We start from the raw sequence: 18523 nt of genomic DNA on the forward strand, positions 1-18523 counted from the left end.
TCCTCTCTTTCACTTAAAAAAATTGTACACATATGTATACATACACATACACAGTTGTATACTAATTTTGGTTATTCAGATGAGATGACATTATGTTGAGATTCTCGTACTTCATGTACAAGATCCCCTTGGAAAATTCCAAGACAAATCTCAGATTATATGAAACTCATTATTATAGTGAAGTTCCTATGTAACTGAGTAGAATTTTAGACTTATAAAGTCTATAGACTTATAATTATATTTTTATATTTTACATATTTATATTTACATTTCTTTTAAATTTTCCTTCTTAAATGGAAGCCACTATGGAAATAAAAATGCAGTAAAATTTCTATTTAAAATATTTTTTTGTTCCATTGACTTAATAAAATCTTATTTCTGATATCAACAATATGTGTAATTCTTTCTCATTCACTCTCTACGATCAAGCCTACATGCATACATATTTATGCATATATTATTTATAATTAATCATAAAATGTACTTGAGCTTTCTAAACATTTCTTTGTATCAAATCAACTGACTAAACTTCAACCTAAAGTTTCTTTTCAAAATAGTTTAATAACTTAAAGAAACATTCCAAGTGCCTATGTTGTGACAGACATGCATTTATTCATTCAACAAATGCTTACCAAAAGCCTTTGTGAATCTAGCCCTGTTGTAGGAACTGGAAATAGATAAGACAGATGGTGTTACCTCTGCTATGCTGGGGCATATTTCCTTTGGGGGACATGAAAGAGAGAGAGAGAGAGATGAAAAAAATAATTCTAGGTAATAACATGCACAGTGAAAAAAGCACTCTAATGGGACAGTGACTGGGAGTGTACTCATCTTTAGAAAGGGTATTTCAGGAAAAGAGACATTTGGTTCGAGACCTGAAAGATGAGAAGCCAACCATATAAAGATGAACATTCTGAGTATAGGGCCCAACAATACAATGGTCCTGAGATTTGCCCTACTTGAGGGACAGTAGAGTGAGGCAGGCAAAGAGAAAGGAGCAGGAAATCAAGGGGAGAGATAGGTAGGGGCCAGATCATATCAGACCTTATATGCTGTGAACTTTATTCAAAGGGCAATAGATTACTACTGGAGGGTTTCAAACCTGGTGTGAAATGATCTCACCTAAAATTTAAAAAAATCAGTTTGTCTCCACAAAGCAGGAGATGAGCAGGCAGACACCAGTCAGGAGGCAGATGTAGCAGATACAAAGAGAGAAGTAGATAGAGTCAAGCTGTAATTTGGAGGTAAAAATGTCAGGATGTTGGAGAAGAGGGAAGCAGAGGCACCAAGGAAGATTCCTAGGTTAAAAGGTTTGTGGTTCCGAACTTGTTGGATGGGGAAGACCATGGTGGGGAGAGGCGGGGGAGGAAATGAAAGCTAGAACACAATCAGATCTCTGCTTTACATGTATCTAAACATCCAAATAATCATCCAAAGCAGATAAATATACTCAGTCAGATTTTTAAGAACTTCCTTTTGCAATAAGTTAGTGATAAATTATACACCTGACCTTTGAACAATATGGGTTTGAACCATGCAGGTCCACTTACACACAGATTTTTTACAGGATACCAGTTAAATGTATTGTTTCTTCCCTAGGATTTCTTAATAACATTTTCCTTTATCTACCTTAGTTTATTATGAGAATACAATATATAATACATAGATAAACAAAATATGTATTAATTGACTTTAAATTATCGGTAAAGTTTCCAGTCAAGACTAAGCTCTTAATGGTTAAGTTTTTAGAGAATCAAAAATTATACATAGTTTTTTGACTACCAGGGTACCAGTTCCCCAACCCCTATGGTGTTCGAGGGTCAACTGTATGTAAACATATATGACTATGGAAATAGAACTCTTAATTTTGGAGATACTAGCATGTAAATGGTATTTAAAGCCAAAGAAAAGCGAGGGAGACAATGTAGATAATGAAAAGAATAAAGCTGAAGATGAAGCCTGAGGCACTCAAACACTTAACTGTCAGTCAAGGAGAAAGACTCAGGGGCCAAAATGAAAGAGGAATAAACACAGCCTATGTTATTATAAAAATCAGGTGAATTAAATGTTTACTGAGGAGAAATGATATGACTACTTCAGGTGTAGCTGAGGATTGAGAATGGACCAACCACTGAATTAATCAACATGGTGGTCACTGTTATCTTTGAGAACCATTACAAAATGGATGTTCAACTAGAGAGAAGTGAAGACAAAATGAGAGAGTAGGAGGTAGAAAAAGTATTTTTTTTAAATTGTGCCAGTTGTTATTGAGGATAGATAAGTAAATATCACATGGTTCTTGTTTTCCGAGAAGGCCCTTAATGTGTAAGAAATCTTTCGTCAACAATCTAGGAAAAATATGTTTTTAATGAAAAAGGGATTACATTTATATTAAGAAGCACCTTGCAAAGCCTGTTACTATAAAAAAAAGAAAAAGCTAAGCTAAATAATATATTTTATTAGGAACACAAAATCTTCAATGCATCAACAATTTTATCATCGGATTTCGAGATTTTTTGTTTACAGACTAAAAATAAATTTTACACATCACTTCACAAGTTAAAATGCTTAAACATTGTTCAGAATATGACTATTCAAGAAAGAACTATAGACATTTTCTTTGTCTTATTTCCAAAATCTTCCTAGACAGGATGTTAGACAGCTACTACATATAATATGTGTGAATTAAATAAGATAAATGTGTCCTTGGCCATAAAAAGTCTGAGATTTTATGTAATTATAGGCATGTGAATGAATAGTTTAGAATAATGCACCACTGTCATCAAATCACATCTTCATATACATGTATAATCCATTTTGCACAATGGTGTCAATTCAGTGTGTATGTAATTAAATTGTAAGGTACAGTAATAGCTGCTGCTGAGTTGAAATTCTGCTTTTTTAGTTTAAAGAAATGAACAGAAAACATAGTCTAGTGAACATCAAAGTACCTTTTGAGACAGTTAAATCTCATCAAAGAGGTCTTCTGAACTACTGTTTCTTAGAGTTTCTAAAGACATGTTTTCAGCTGAGCTGTGCTCCTTTTTTGACGTCTCAGGTAGTGGAGGATCAAACCTAGAGTAAAAAGATAATCAACGGTATTTTATTCTAAAAATGCCATATAGGGTAAAAGAAAATTAAGAGACACAGAAGTGAAATAAAAGTCAAATTCTATTAGAATTGGTTGAGACTCATTTCCATATGCTGCTTGAACATAAAAAAAAGAGATGAAGAGAATTTAATTACTTTAACTGCTTTAGGATTAATACGTCTCTATTCTGAGCTAACAAAAACTCAAGGGCCTACAACAATACTCATAATTAAGGTCAAGAGATAAAATATCCTCTGTGTTGTAAGTCTTTCTATGCCAAGATACAGAAAGTCTATGTCTCAAGCCATTTATTTAATAATCCCATCACAATTTATATCTTCCTTTGGCTCTCTTAAATTCTACCTATTAACATGCATTTGAACCTCTTAATATCAGAAGTTCTAATCACATGAATTTCCTTTAATGGTCTTTCCGTTGTAAGTGTATATAACTGATAATGATTTCACATTTTACCAGTTGTTGATGAAATGTTGGCCCACATTTACTTACTGAATTTACATGTATTTAATAACTACATTTTATTCCGTTTCAGTACTAGAGTTACTATATTAAGGGGCTGACATCTGTATTTATGTAAATATTCTCTTTGGGTCCTGGGATAAAGGGCATGATGATCCCAGATTGTTAACTGGACTTATAAAACAGTAACCTGCAGGGTAATGGCTCAATCATAAGGACCCTTGTATAAACCTTATCAGTGGTTCTTTGTGGAACCTAAATAAAACATGTTTCATATTGACAATTAGAGGTGGTTTTAGGGGCAATTATGACTAGGTTGTGTCAATCCACTAAAACTCAGTAATGCCCTCATATTTCCAACTTCTAAGGCAGAGGCAGAGTCATAGCAGCTCAGTAGAGCTAAGAGAATGAGACATGAAGTCAGGACACCTATGTGTGGATCCAGGTCTATTTCTTCTTAGCCATGTGACTTTAGACAAGTCATTTAACCTAACCAGACTACTGTTTTCTCACCTGTAAAACTGGAATAACAGCTGTCTCAGTGGTGGTCCAAAGATTAAATGAGGCGTCATGTATGAAAATGCTTGTAAATTCCCACAGAACATTTGGAAACTATTATTATTGGCCTCTAATACTGCATAAACTACAAAAAGAAAAAAGAAAGAAAGAAAGAAAGAAAGAAAGAAAGAAAGAAAGAAAGAAAGCAAAGTTCCAGCTTATAGTTTCTTTAATTTGAAAGGCTAACCAATTAAAAATCCCCAAACACTGAGTTTGTTTAGATTACGAGTATTTAAAAAACCTAGCACCCACACTTAGTCTCAAGAGATTATTAAAAATGAAACTGCCACAGGGTCCTCCTTGGCCTCCTGACTGCATACAATTAACCGTGGTTGGCTGCAACGTGTTCTGTCTTATCCTGAGCAAGCCAAGTGCAGACAACATCACACTCATGGGAATGCCAAGGTGCTAGGTATTAATGCATTATCAAGATGACAAGTCCTCCCTCTAGGAACTTTAATGTTAAAATTAACAATAAATACGAACACAATTATTGTAACACGTAATTAAATATCTAAAAATGTATTTCATAGAAGGAGAAAATGATACAGTAGAGAATAAAAGTATAATTATTACATGTATAAATTTTCAATGTCAACTCTATACATTTAAATATTTTTCTCTGGCCCAAAACGTCTCAGATTGCTTTTTCTCCTTCTGGTAAAATGGAGAATTGATTTTTCTCAAATAAAGTCAGACCTTGAAAAATCTCTAATTTTATTTGTAGTTTAGAGCCAGAAAACAGAGATCAATCAGTTTAGTTTAAAAAAAATTGGCATAAGACAAAAGGACGACTCTGAAGTGATAAGTCTAAAGGCTATGGATTCCTAGTGCTCCGTTTATGATTCCCATCTCCTTCTAAAGTCACAAGGAGCTCAAGAATTAGACTGACTTTTGTTTTCAGTGTCTAGTACATAACAGATGTTCAACAAAAGTTATTCAATGAATAGGGATCATTTTCTACGGCTTTTATACCTGTGATAAGTCAACATAATAAATTTAGAACTCTTCCTACAACCGAAAGAAAATTTTAACCATCTATATAAGTAATAAATATTATGACTTTTTATAAATGCTACAAAGCATAAAAAAGAAGATGAAAATGTCCATCATTCTATTTTGCATGATTTGTATTTTCATGGTCTTTATTTTCACAAAAATGGGATCATTCTAATATATATAATTTTGTTTTTGGAGAATTTTTTTACTCTACACATTAGCAATATCTTTGCATATTAAGATACTTAGCTACAGGATCTCTGATATGCCTTTCAAATAGCATACATTTTTCTTTATCCATTCACCAAATCTAATTCTCTACTCTCTAATTCCTTAAATTTCTGAAATCTGTCCTCATTCTTACCTCTTTCCTAGAAGTGTTTTAGGGAGCTCATAAATAAGAACCTAACTAAGAAGAAAGAATAACCTCTTCTCAGTCATCAGTGTTCCTCTATGCAGAAGTTGATAAATAGGGGGAGGAGCAAGATGGTGGATGAGTAGGAGACCTAAATATTGTCAGGGTCAAGGAATTAAGCTAAATAGTTATCAAACCATTCTGAACACCTACAAACTTATTAGGAGATGAAAGAGAAGAAGAGCAGCAATTCTAGGAACAGAAAAGCAACCACTTTATGGAAGGTAGGACATGTGGAGAAGTGAATCCAAGGTGATATATGGGAAGATAGACCACGGGGGGAGGGGCCGGCTCCTCACAAGCAGAGCACAAAATCTGAAGTTTTGTAAGTCTGCTCCATGGAGGGACATCGATCCAGAGGCTAAGAAGGGATGGAGCCCTCATGGGGACAGTGTGATCTTACTACCCACGGGATCACAGAAAGACCAGAAGTGCCTGAGTGCAGCAGAGCGCTCAGGTATCAGAGACAGGAAGCCAGCTGCAGAGAAGGATCCCAGCAGTGGGATCCCAGCTTGGGATTACCTTAAACTGTGATCCAAGGCACAGTGTGGGCACTGCTCTTTAAAAGCAGGGACACCACAAGACCCCACAAGTCCAGGTCCAGGGAGACCCTCCCCTTCCACCTCCAGGAAGGATGGTGTGGGAGTATGCTGTAGGAATCTGCTGGGTATGGAGACTCCAAACAGGGCTGTAGGCCAAAGATAGAAACACTTGGTCACAGGCTGGGTGAGCTTGGAGCCGGCCAGAGACCGGGGAGTCCGGAGGGATTGACTGCCTTTCTCTGAGGGTGCACTGAGGAATGGGGCCCTGAGCTCTCAGCTCCTCGGGCTGGTGATTGGGAAACCATCTTCTTCAATCTCATCCTCCAAAGCTGTACAGAAAGTGCTCAGGGAACAAAAGCTACGGAAAGCAAACCCGAGAGATTATTTAGCCTGGCCCCTGGCAAAGGTGGTGCAGATCCACCTCTGGCAAAGACATTTAAGAATCACTGCAACAGACCCTGCCCCCAGAAGATCAACAAGAACAGCCAGCCAAGACCAAGATCAACAAGAACTGTGGAACTGCAGAGCTAGGGGAATGCAGCACATAGAATTCATAGAATTCTTCCCCATGATTCCTTAGTCTTTCAAAGTTAAATTTTTTAAATTTAGATAATAATAATATATTATTATATTATTCTAATATTGTTTTGTCTTTTGCTTTCACTTATCTCTCATATTCTCCCCTCATGGTCCAGAAGTTGTTTATCTCTCTTTTTTGCAGCTTGCTTTATTATCTATATCCCTAATTTGGTGAAGGGAATAAGCATTAAAATCCAGGAAGCACAGAAAACCCCACTCAAAATCTATAAGAATAGGTCCATACTGTGTCATCTAACAGTAAAACTTAAAAGTATCAGTGATAAAGAGAAAATCCTGAAAGTAGCTTTGAACAAGAGGTTTGTAATATATAACAGTAAAAATATTAGACTGGCAGCAGACTTATCCACAGAGACCTGGCAGGCCAGAAAGATATATACTGGCATGATATATTCAGAGCATTAAAGGAGAAAAACATGCAGCAAAGAATAGTACATCCAGCTAGGCTGTCATTGAAAATAGAAGGAAAGATAAAAAGCCTCCAGGACAAACAAAAACTAAAAGAATTTGCAAACACCAAACCAGCCCTACAGGAAATATTGAAATGGGTCCTCTAAGCAAAGAGAGAGCCTAAAAGTAACAGACCAGAATGGAACAGAGACAATATACAGTAACAGTCACTTTACAGGCAATATAATGGCATAAAATTTATATCTTTCAGAAGTTACCCTGAATGTAAATGGGCTAAATGTCCTGATCAAAAGACACAGGGAATCAGGATGGATTAAAAAAACAAGACCCATCAATATGCTGTCTATAAGAAACTCATTTTAGACACAAAGACACCTCCAGATCTAAAGTGAGGGATTGAAAACTATTTACCATGCTAATGGACATCAAAAGAAAGCTGGGGTGGCAATCCTTATAACAGAAAAATTAGATTTTAAGCCAAGGACAATACTAAGAAATGAGGAAGGATATTATATCATATTTAAAAGGTCTGTCCAATAAGAAGATCTAACAATTTTAAATATCTACGCCCTCAACATGGGAGCAGCCAACTATATAAACCAATTAATAACAAAATCAAAGAAACACATCAACAATAATACAATAATAGTAGGGGACTTTAACACCCCCCTCACTGAAATGGACAGATCACCGAAGCAAAAGATCAACAAGGAAATAAAGTCTTTAAATGACACACTGGACAAGATGGACATCAAAGATATATTCAGAACATTCCACCCCAAAGCAACAGAATACACATTCTTTTCTAGTACACATGGAACATTCTCCAGAATAGATCACATCCTGGGTCAAAATCAGGTCTCAGCCTGTACCAAAAGACTGGGATCATTCCCTGCATATTTTCAGACTACAATGCTTTGAAACTAGAACTCAGCCACATGAAGAAAGTTGGAAAGAACTCAAATACATGGAGGCTAAAGAGCATCCTACTAAAGAATGAAGGGTTCAACCAGGAAACTAAAGAAGAATTAAAAGAATTCATGGAAACAAATGAAAAAAAAAAAAAAAACAACACAAAAAACCCCCACCCAGATCTGTTCAAATCTTTGGGATACAGCAAAGGCAGTCCTGAGAGGAAAGTACATAGCAATACAAGCCTTTCTCAAGAAACAAGAAAGGTCTCAAGTATACAACCTAACCCTACACCTAAAGGGCTGGAGAAAGAACAGCAAAGAAAGCAAAAACCCATCAGGAGAAGAGAAATAATACAGATCAGAGCAGCAATCAATGAAATAGAAACCAAAAGAATGGTAGAACAGATCAACGAAACTATGAGCTAGTTCTTTGAAAGAGTTAATAAGATTGATAAACCCCTGGCCAGACTTTTCCAAAAGAAAAGAGAAAGAGCCCAAAATAATAAAACCATGAATGAAAGCAGAGAGATCACAACCAACACCAAAGAAATAAAAACAGTTATAAGAACATATGAGCAACAATACGCCAGCAAATTTCACAATCTGGAAGAAATGGATGCATTCCTAGAGACATATAAACTACAAAAACTGAACCAGGAAGAAATAGAAAACCTGAACAGACCCATAACCAGTAAGGACTTTGAAACAGTAATCAAAAATCTCCCAAAAAACAAGAGCCCAGGGCCAGATGACTTCCCAGGGGAATTCTACCAAACATTTAAGGAAGAATAAATACCTATCCTCCTGAAACTGTCCCAAAAAATAGAAATGGAAGGAAAACTTTCAAACTCATTTTATGAGGCCAGCATTATGTTGATCCAACAACCAAAGACCCTATCAAAAAGGAGAATTACAGACCAATATCCCTGATGAGCATGAATAATAGCCAATAGGATCCAACAGTACATTAAAAGGATTATTCACCAGAATCAAGTGGGATTTATTCCTGGGCTGCAAGGCTGGTTCAAAATTTGCAAATCAATCAATGAGATGCAATACATTAATAAAAGAAAGAACAAGAACCTTATGCTACTCTTAATAGATGCTGAAAAAGCTTTTGACATAGTATAGCATCCCTTCTTGATCAAAACTCTTCACAGTGAGGGATAGAGGGTACATACCTCAATATCATCAAAGCCATCTATAATAAACCCACAGCAAATATTCTCAATGGGGGAAAACTGATAGCTTTTTCCCTAAGGTAAGGAAAATGACAGGGCTGTCTACTATCACCACTGCTATTCAACATAGTACTAAAAGTCCTAGCCTCAGGAATCAGACAACAAAAAGAATTAAAAGGCATGCACGTTGGCAAAGAAGAAGTCAACCTCTTACTCCTTGTAGATGATATGATACTTTATGTGGAAAACCCAAAAGACTCCACTCTAAAACTGCTAGAACTCATACAGGAATTCAGTAAAGTGTCAGGATACAAAATCAATGCACAGAAATCAGTTGCATTTCTATACACCAAAAACAAGACAGAAGAAAGAGAAATTAAGGACTCAATCCCATTTACAACTGCACCCAAAATCATAAGATACATAGATGTAAATCTAACCAAAGAGGCAAAGAATTTATACTATAGGACTATATTTGTACTATATTTGTATATTCGTACTATAGGAAACTATGAAGTACTCATGAAAGAAATTGAGGAAGATGCAAAGAAATGGAAAAATGTTCCATACTCATAGATTGGAAGAACAAATATTGTGGAAATGTCCCTGCTACTTAGAGCTATCTACATATTTAATGCAATCCCTATCAAAATACCATCAACTTTTTTCAAAGAAAAAAGTTATTTGTTTTCAAACAAATAATCCTAAAATTTATATGGAATCAGAAAAGACCCCAAATAGCCAGAGGAATGTTGAAAAAGAAAACCAAAGTTGGTGGTATCACAATTCCATACTTCAAGCTCTATTACAAGTTGTCATCATCAAGACAGTATGGTACTGGCACAAAAACAGACACATACATCAATAGGACAGAAGAGAGAGCCCAGAAATGGACCCTCTATTCTATGGTCAACTAATCTTGACAAAGCAGGAAAGAATGTCCAATGGAAAAAAGTCTCTTCAACAAGTGGTGCTGGGAATATTGGGACAGCCACATGCAGAATAATGAAACTGGATCATTTCCTTACATCACACACAAAAATAGACTCAACATGGATGAAAGACCTCAATGTGAGACAGGAATCCATCAAAATCCTTGAGGAGAACACAGGCAGCAACCTCTTCCACCTCAGCCACAGCAGTTTCTTCACAGAAACATCACAAAAGGCAAGAGAGGCAAGGTTAAAAATGAACTATTGGGACTTCATCAAAATTAAAAACTTTTGTACAGCAAAGGAAACAGTCAACGAAACCAAAAGAGAACTGACAGAATGGGAGAAGATATTTGCAAACAACATATCAGATAAAGGGCTAGTATCCAAAATCTATAAAGTATTTACCAAACTCAACACCCAAAGAACAAATAACCCAATCAAGAAATGGGCAGAAGAGAGGACATGAATAGACATTTCTGCAAAGAAGACATCCAGATGGCCAACAGACACATGAAAAAGTGCTCCACATCACTCGGCATCAGGGAAATACAACTCAAACCACAATGAGATACCACCTCACACCAGTCAGAATGGCTAAAATCAGCCGTCAGTAAATGACAGGTGTTGGCGAGGATGTGGAGAAAGGGGAACCCTCCTACAGTGTTGGTGGGAATGCAAGCTGGTGCAGTCACTCTGGAAAATAGTATGGAGGTTTCTCAAAAAGCTGAAAATAGAGCTTACCCTACGACCCAGCAATGGCACTACTGGTTTTTGTTTTTAAAATTTTTTTTTTAATTTATTTCTTTATTTCTTTATTTATTTATTGCACTACTGGGTTTTACCTTGAAGGTACAAATGTAGTGATCTGAAGGGCATGTACACTTGAATGTTTATAGCAGCAATGTCCACAATAGCCAAAATATGGAAAGAACCTAGATGTCCATCAACAGATGAATGGATAAAGAAGATGTGATATATGGATGTGTGTGTGTGTGTGTGTGTGTGTGTGTGTATAAAAAATGCAGCCATCAAAAAACAAAATCTTGCCATTTGCAACAACGTGGATGGGTATCTTGCTGAGTGAAATAAGTGTATCAGAGGAAGACAATTATCATATGATCTCACTGGTAGGAATTTGAGAGGCAGGCAGGGGGTCGTAGGGGTAGGCAGTAAAAAGATGAAACAAGATGGGATTGGGAGGGAGACAAACCATAAGGGCCTCTTAATCTCACAAAACAAACTGAGGGTTGCTGAGCAGTGGGAGGGAAAGCGATAGTGTGGTTGGGTGATAGACACTGGGTAGGGTTTATGCTACGGGGAGTGCTGTGAATGGTGTAGAACTGATGATTCACAGACCTGTAGCCCGAAACAAATAGCACATTATATGTTAATAAAAAAAGATACTTATCTACATTCATCATTTTAATTTGACTGTACTAGCCACTGATCTACTGATGGATATTTGGGTTATTTCATTTTTTAATGCTCTTACAAACAAACGAATTAATATCCTTAAACATATAACTTAGTATATTTATCACATTATTTTTTCATGAACATGCTTATTCCAAGAATTCATGCTTAGAGGTAAAGTCTGAAAGTAAATAACTCAGAGAATCTGTATCTAAAGTCTTAATAGAAAATGAGCTAAACAAGTAACTTGAAATTTGGGAGTTCCTCCAGAACACTGGTTATGGCCATTTTAAGTCCTAAATGTTCCACAAAGACTTTACACATTCAGCCTGATTTTTCCTTTCTTTTAAAGTACCTAATGTCTTTACCTTCTATTTCAATATATAATTCTATTAATTTAATCAATATTTGTTTAGTATGTAGTATGAACAGGTCACTGTATTAGGGGAATAAAACAAACTGATAAAGGTATCAAATGATTCTTGCCCTCTGGAAGCTTGCAGTTAAAATTTTTGCTTTTTCTGATTTTTAGAAAAATGTATCTTTTCATCCTAAAAATTTTATAAGGAGCTTGAAGTAACTATGTAATATATTTTTTTCACAGTGATTTGTCCTTTTGGGAATCTCTATAAATATTGTATCAATATTTAGGACTCAGGAAGATTTTTCAGGGATTTTTGTGGAAAACATCATTCAACAGGAGGAATTCTGAAGCCAGGGTCAAGGATTTTTATTTATACTTCAACACTCTGAGATTTTGGTCAGGTGACTGCAGTTTTCTAGATCTCTTTTCTGGGTCTTTTCTGGATCTCAGTGTCTTAATTTAATTTGTGGGACGTTATGATTACTATAAATGATCTGAGAGTTCTTCCAGGTCCTGACTTTTAGAACAGTTACACTCAGTTGAGCACAGACTACTTTCCAAAACACAGGTTCTTAATAAATATCTGTGGAATAAATGAATATTGTAAATTAAAGAAGAATGGCTAATGATAAGAATAAACCACCTTTGTAGAGTTTAATGCTTAAGTTTAAGGACTTTTTAAATAAAGGGAATAAGTGAAACTAGATGATGACAGCTTTACTAAAAGATGACTTCTGTTCTCAACAATACAACTGCAGAGATTTCTGTTTTTTTTTAAATTTTTTATTTTTTATAAACATATATTTTTATCCCCAGGGGTACAGGTCTGTGAATCACCAGGTTTACACACTTCGCAGCACTCACCAAAGCACACACCCTCCCCAATGTCCATAATCCCACCCCCTTCTCCCAACCCCCTCCCCCCAGCAACCCTCAGTTTGTTTTGTGAGATTAAGAGTCACTTATGGTTCGTCTCCCTCCCAATTCCATCTTGTTTCATTGATTCTTCTTCTACCCACTTAAGCCCCCATGTTGCATCACCAATTCCTCATATCAGGGAGATCATATGATAGTTGTCTTTCTCTGCTTGACTTATTTCGCTAAGCATGATACGCTCTAGTTCCATCCATGTTGTCGCAAATGGCAAGATTTCATTTCTTTTGATGGCTGCATAGTATTCCATTGTGTTAGCTTGATTCCACACTGTATTAGAATACAAACATATATACAACTACACAGGAAGTACTTCAAATCAAAATATCAAAACTGCATGACCACCATCTAATAACAATGAATAATATAAATCAAGTTAAATTTGTCAAAAGATTTATCTCATCCTGGGAAAGTTTCTCTAAAATGTTTGAATGAAGATTGGCTTCTCTTATAACTTTCTGGGAGTTGAATTACCAACATCTTTTAAAATGTTATTTCCAGTTATTGGCTCACTTTCTAAGGGCTTTCTCAGCCTAGTTTAATATTGGACCATGGCTGGAATATCAACCTTTTCTTACTCAAATGAGAAATATTAATATAGTTTGGAGTGAATCCCTTGCATTTTGTTTTATATTCTGAGAATAATATTCCTGAATCATGTCCAGGAGCCAAGCTGAGCTAAATGAGAGCTCCAGAAAAATATGTAATGATTAATGGCACTGTGACACTTGAAAAATCATGCCCACTTGACTATGACAGAAACAATGGTCCTGAAATCAAAAATCAAAGGTCAATTTTTATGTGGCCTAACTATGTATCACTACCTACACAATATACTCAACAAATTGAGGAAAATGTCTTTAGGATCTTACAATAGATAAGTTTTTGTTTTTGTTTCTCTTTTTAAGCATAAATGGAAACCATAAAGATCGATCAATTCAATTACATTAGAAGCATTAGAAGTAAGTACTTCTACTGATCAGTAGAAACCTTAATGAAAAGGAAAAGACAAGTTACAAACTGAAAGGAGATGTTGCAACATAAGCTACTAACAAAGGATCACTATCTAAAACTCCTATAACATTAAAAAAATCCAACATAAGTAAACAATGTATGCCAAAGACCACAGGAACTCAAGAGAAGGGAACAGTGGGGACAAATAAGCATACAATGATAAAATTGACTTCACTGGTAACCAAGGAAATGAAAACCACTATGAAATATTTTACATCAGATTAGCAAAAATGAAAATGTCCAACAATAGCAGAGATCATAGAGGACATGGAATGTAATAAGATAAATTACTACTACTTAGAGTATAAACAGTGAAATCATTTTGGGTAACAATTTGGCAACCATTAACCAGGTATATGGAGATGTTTATATCTATACCCAGGAATTCTACTCCTATGCACACATTCTCAAGAAACATTTGCATATCTGTGTCAGGAGATATGTGCACAAATGTTCACTGGTGCATTGCTTTTAGTAGTGAAGAACTGAAAACTACCCAATGTCTCTCAACAGGAAAATAGGCAAGTAAGTTGCAGAATTTTCACACCATAGACTACAACAATACAGCTATACACATGCATGAATCAGTGTTAAACAAAAGAGCAAAGCACAAAAAAATACACATAATATGATTCTATTACTTATTAAGTCCAAAAACATGCAAAACTAGGCAGTATTCCTCTCTGAACACCAGTGTGTGTGTGTGTGTGTGTGTGTGTGTGTGTCTACTGTGTTAGTATAATTGTGTAAGTATATAACAGTTCTTTGCTCTTCCATGGCAATGTTCTCAGATTGCTGGGTTTTTTGAGTTTGGCTTCTGTGAAGATGGTGATACAGAAGAGGGATTAGTATTAGTATTAGTATTAGTATTGGGTGTAAAGGGTTTGCCTTTAAACTTTTCACTTAAATTAGGCATAAAGGGCTCAGTGAGTCTCAAGTGCCTGCAGGATATGTGAATGGGGATAGACAATGAACAGGTAAACCATTACATAGGTGGGGAGCTCGGGGGAGCAGTTGGGGTTTTGTGTAGGGAGATAGCAGTCACTGCCGTTATCACTGGCACTAAAGGCAAAAGAGCGGAAGAGAACTATACTATCAGAAAACAGTTTCATATAGAATTCTGCAGAGTATTAAAATTGCAAGGCAGACAGAAATGATTAAAAGGAGACTGTAAAGGAATGATGTAAGAGATACAAGGAGAATCAGAGAGAAGTGCTGTCAAGGGCCAAGGGCCAAGTTCATTTTGTGTGCTCACAGCTTATGCTCTTTCCACATGCCACCCAAATGCTAGCTTTCTATACAACTTTGCTCAATCTAGAAATCCACGTTTTCATGCACTATGAATTATCTGGAGTTGAGAAGAACAGCTTGGAAGGATGCTACTATTGCTGTGGCTTATTAGAGAAAAGAACAGGCCATGTTTTCTTTTGGAAAGAAGGAGGTCTGAAACTCTTGGACTGCAGCAGCCACAGCAAGAATATAGCAGATCGGTCAGTTCCTGCCCAGCCACCAAAGCAGATCATTCTGAAGTAGCTGTTTCTCGAACATTTTAGTTATATCTACATATATTTGTATACTACCAACTTCCCTGGCATTCACCCAGGCATCAGGGTAAAGATTAGACATGGTGTGAGGAGTAAGTTAGGGGTGATATACTGGGAGAGAATCAGACCAGAGCGCTGGCAAGGACATAAATTATTTTATAATATTAAAAACCAAACAGCAAATGATTTGTTTTTTAGGATGTAACAAATCAAACCTTCATCAAAAGGACCACAAAAAAATAGCCAAATCAAGGTATTCTGTACTTGCTAGTATTAAATAACTGTGCAGCTAACATACTGACCTTAACAGAGTTCCCAAAATAAACTCAATTACAGAAACATTCTTTAAATGGAAAAGTCTGAAATGTATGCTTAAAGATTTGACATTACCAGAATTACCACAGTATTTTAAAATTAAATTTCAGTATTTAAAATTTTTTTGATCTTAGAATAAGTGGGAAAAGTAGCTTCAAATTTCTAGTTGACCTTATAAAAACCAAAAGCATATCCTAAACAAATTAACAGACTGAAGTCATCAGGGCTCAGTAAAACAAGTGTTGTATGTTGTCTGGAATTCAGTGGGCCCAGACGCCATTGTCTTGGCCTGGGAAAATGAAAGAAGAGAAGTCAAAACTTCATTTCTGGCAAGTAAAATGGCAATTAAATAGTGTTAGTTATTTTCAATTAAATTTCTGAAGATATCTTTTTCTAAAGAATATGACTTTGTTGTTCAAATGTATTAAGAGCAAGAAGAAAACAGAAATATGCTTTTGAAATAAGTAATTCTGACTGAAACAAAAAAAAAACCAGAATTCTGAAGCGTGACTATACTTAATGTTAAGATGCTTTATAGGCATTGGGAAAGAAAGATAACTCTAAAATTTTCCTATAAAATATATATATTATGGATTTGAAAAAAGACATTGTGATTCTATACAATTCAATGTGTTAAGTCACAAACATTAAGAAGTATATGTTTGCAGTCCACAAGGATGCCAACATTTATGCAGGAATTTTATAATAAATTGGAAGATTTTCTTACTTACTGTACTTTATTCAGATAAATAATATTACTCTGATAATTCATCAGATGACTAATATTAGAATCTACACATGCTTTGAAAAATCAATACCTGAAAAACCCTATATTAAAAAACCCTACATTAAATCTCACTTCTTTCTACATTCATTGCATATTTTGAAATGGTGTGGTGTGACATTTGCTATTGTTGATCTATGCCTATAAAAGTAGAAAACTGTCATCTTGGTAGAAAATGATTCTCCACAACCTTAATTTTAAGAAACGCCATTGTTTGTTGGTGCTTCAAGTACTACAGATGAAGCTTACCTCAGAAGACTAGAAAGCTTCTCAGGCAGAAGACTCTGTTACACTTGACGTAGCTTATAAATGTTCGAATAACTGCATGTATTAGTTAATGAACAAATGACTAAGTGAGGTAGACAGTATTGAGAAGTAGAAGTCTCAATAATGTTAAACAACCTGCCCAAAGCCACACAGTCGGTAAATATGTATGTGAACAACAACCAGGTGATCCAGAGCCAGGATATAAGTCTACATTTCCCTCACTCCCAATTCCACACCTATCATGCCACACTGGTTTATGGGAGTCACTAATTCTTACTTCTAGTACAGAGGAAAGCAGCTTGGTGTTAAGCAGGTGTCTCAGAAGATGGTTTTATGAGATGCTCTCAAAGAGTGAAATGTGTAAGCCAAAATGTTTGGAAAATAAGCATTTTTCTTCCTCATGAAGTCCTCTTAGTGTTTCATGTGCATGTTATACATTAAAAGCTACGGAAATTCCATAAATAAATTTGTTAATTAAATTATTAAGTAGGGCACTTGGGTGGCTCAGTCAGTTAAACCTCTGCCTTCAGCTCAGTTCATGATCCCAGGGTCCTGGGATGGAGCCCTGCGTTGGGCTCCCTGCTCAGCCTGCCTCTCCCTCTCCCCTTCTCCCTGTTCCCCACTCATGCTCTCTTTCTCTGTTCAATACATAAATCTTTAAAAAATGCTAATAAATTATTAAGTAAAACAAAAGCAAGGTGCCAAAGAATATGTGCATATAATATGTATGTGTGCGTTTATATGTATACACAACATCTCTAGGCTAGGATTCACTAGAAACTAGTAATGGCTAGGAGCTTGAGCAGAAGAACAAAGAGACTTCTTGCTGGATATTCTCTTAAATGGCTAAGATTTTTTAAACTCTATACGTAGATCATATCTTTATAAAGTGCTTTAAGGAAAAAGAACCTTGTTTAACCTGGGTTTGGGGTGTGAACTTGGAAGCGAAGCCCTTTTCTTTACTATCTCTCAACTATTAACATCCCAGGAAACCAGCGTTTTCTCGAACAGACTACATTATTTACTTCCTTGAGAATACAACATGTGCTAACTTGAAACCCAAAATTTAGTGGTCCAGTGAAAGAAAATAAAAATATAGAAAAGGAAGACAGAATTCTACTTTTGATTAATGGAAAAAAATCATGGGTAGACACTAATAACCAGCCATGTAAGTTAGTGATCTCTAGTCTCACTACAGTATGAAACAAGCTGTTTGAGTTTCCAGCCACTACTGAAACAAATCACCACAACATAATGGCTTACAAAAACACAAATTCATTCTCTTATTGTTCTGGAGGTCTTCTGTCTGACCCAGATTTCACTGGACTAAAATCAAGGTGTTGGCAGAGCAGTGCTCCTCTCTGGAGGCTCTAGTGGAGAATTCATTTCCTTGCCTTTTCCAGCTTCCAGAGCTACCCTCTTATTCCATCTTCAAGCCCAGCTACGTCAGAAGGACCTTGTCTCACAGCACATCACCCTGACCTTGCTTTCTTCATCACATCTTTCTCTGCCTCTCCTTCTCTCTCTCTCTCCCATTTAAGAGCCTTATGACACATTGGACCTACCAGGATAATCCAGGATAATTATTATTATATATAATTACTATTAATAATCCAGGATAATTATTCAGTAACATTTAAGGACAGCCGATTAGCAACTTTAATCCATCAGCAACCCCTTGGCCATGTGACCTAACATAGCTTTGGTTCTAGGAATTAAGGTACGACATCTTTGGAAGGGTGATGGCCATTCTTCTACCTCCTCCT

The 18523-nt window shown here is 35.9% G+C and overlaps 1 protein-coding gene across 8 annotated transcripts in view; it reads right to left on the reverse strand.

Annotated features, from left to right (window-relative positions):
- XRCC4 (X-ray repair cross complementing 4) overlaps positions 1-18523 on the reverse strand; it is a 344365-nt gene that overhangs the window by 90336 nt on the left and 235506 nt on the right. The window contains exons 8-9 of one of the 8 annotated variants that reach the window (XR_004283926.1): positions 2952-3075; positions 633-720 (exon numbers count right to left, since the gene is read on the reverse strand). The exons of 2 other annotated variants lie outside the window; for them this stretch is intronic. Coding sequence is in view for 5 of the 6 variants with exons in the window: in XM_032335822.1 (XP_032191713.1) it covers positions 2964-3075 (112 nt within the window). In the remaining variant the exon portion in view is untranslated. Of the gene's footprint in view, positions 1-580; positions 721-2250; positions 3076-4113; positions 4215-18523 lie in introns of those variants that run through there. 5 more of the 8 variants (XM_032335822.1, XM_032335820.1, XM_032335821.1 and 2 more) reach the window with 5 other exon arrangements.

The sequence above is a fragment of the Mustela erminea genome, chromosome 3 (genome assembly GCF_009829155.1).
Source record: "Mustela erminea isolate mMusErm1 chromosome 3, mMusErm1.Pri, whole genome shotgun sequence".
NCBI lineage: Eukaryota > Metazoa > Chordata > Mammalia > Carnivora > Mustelidae > Mustela > Mustela erminea.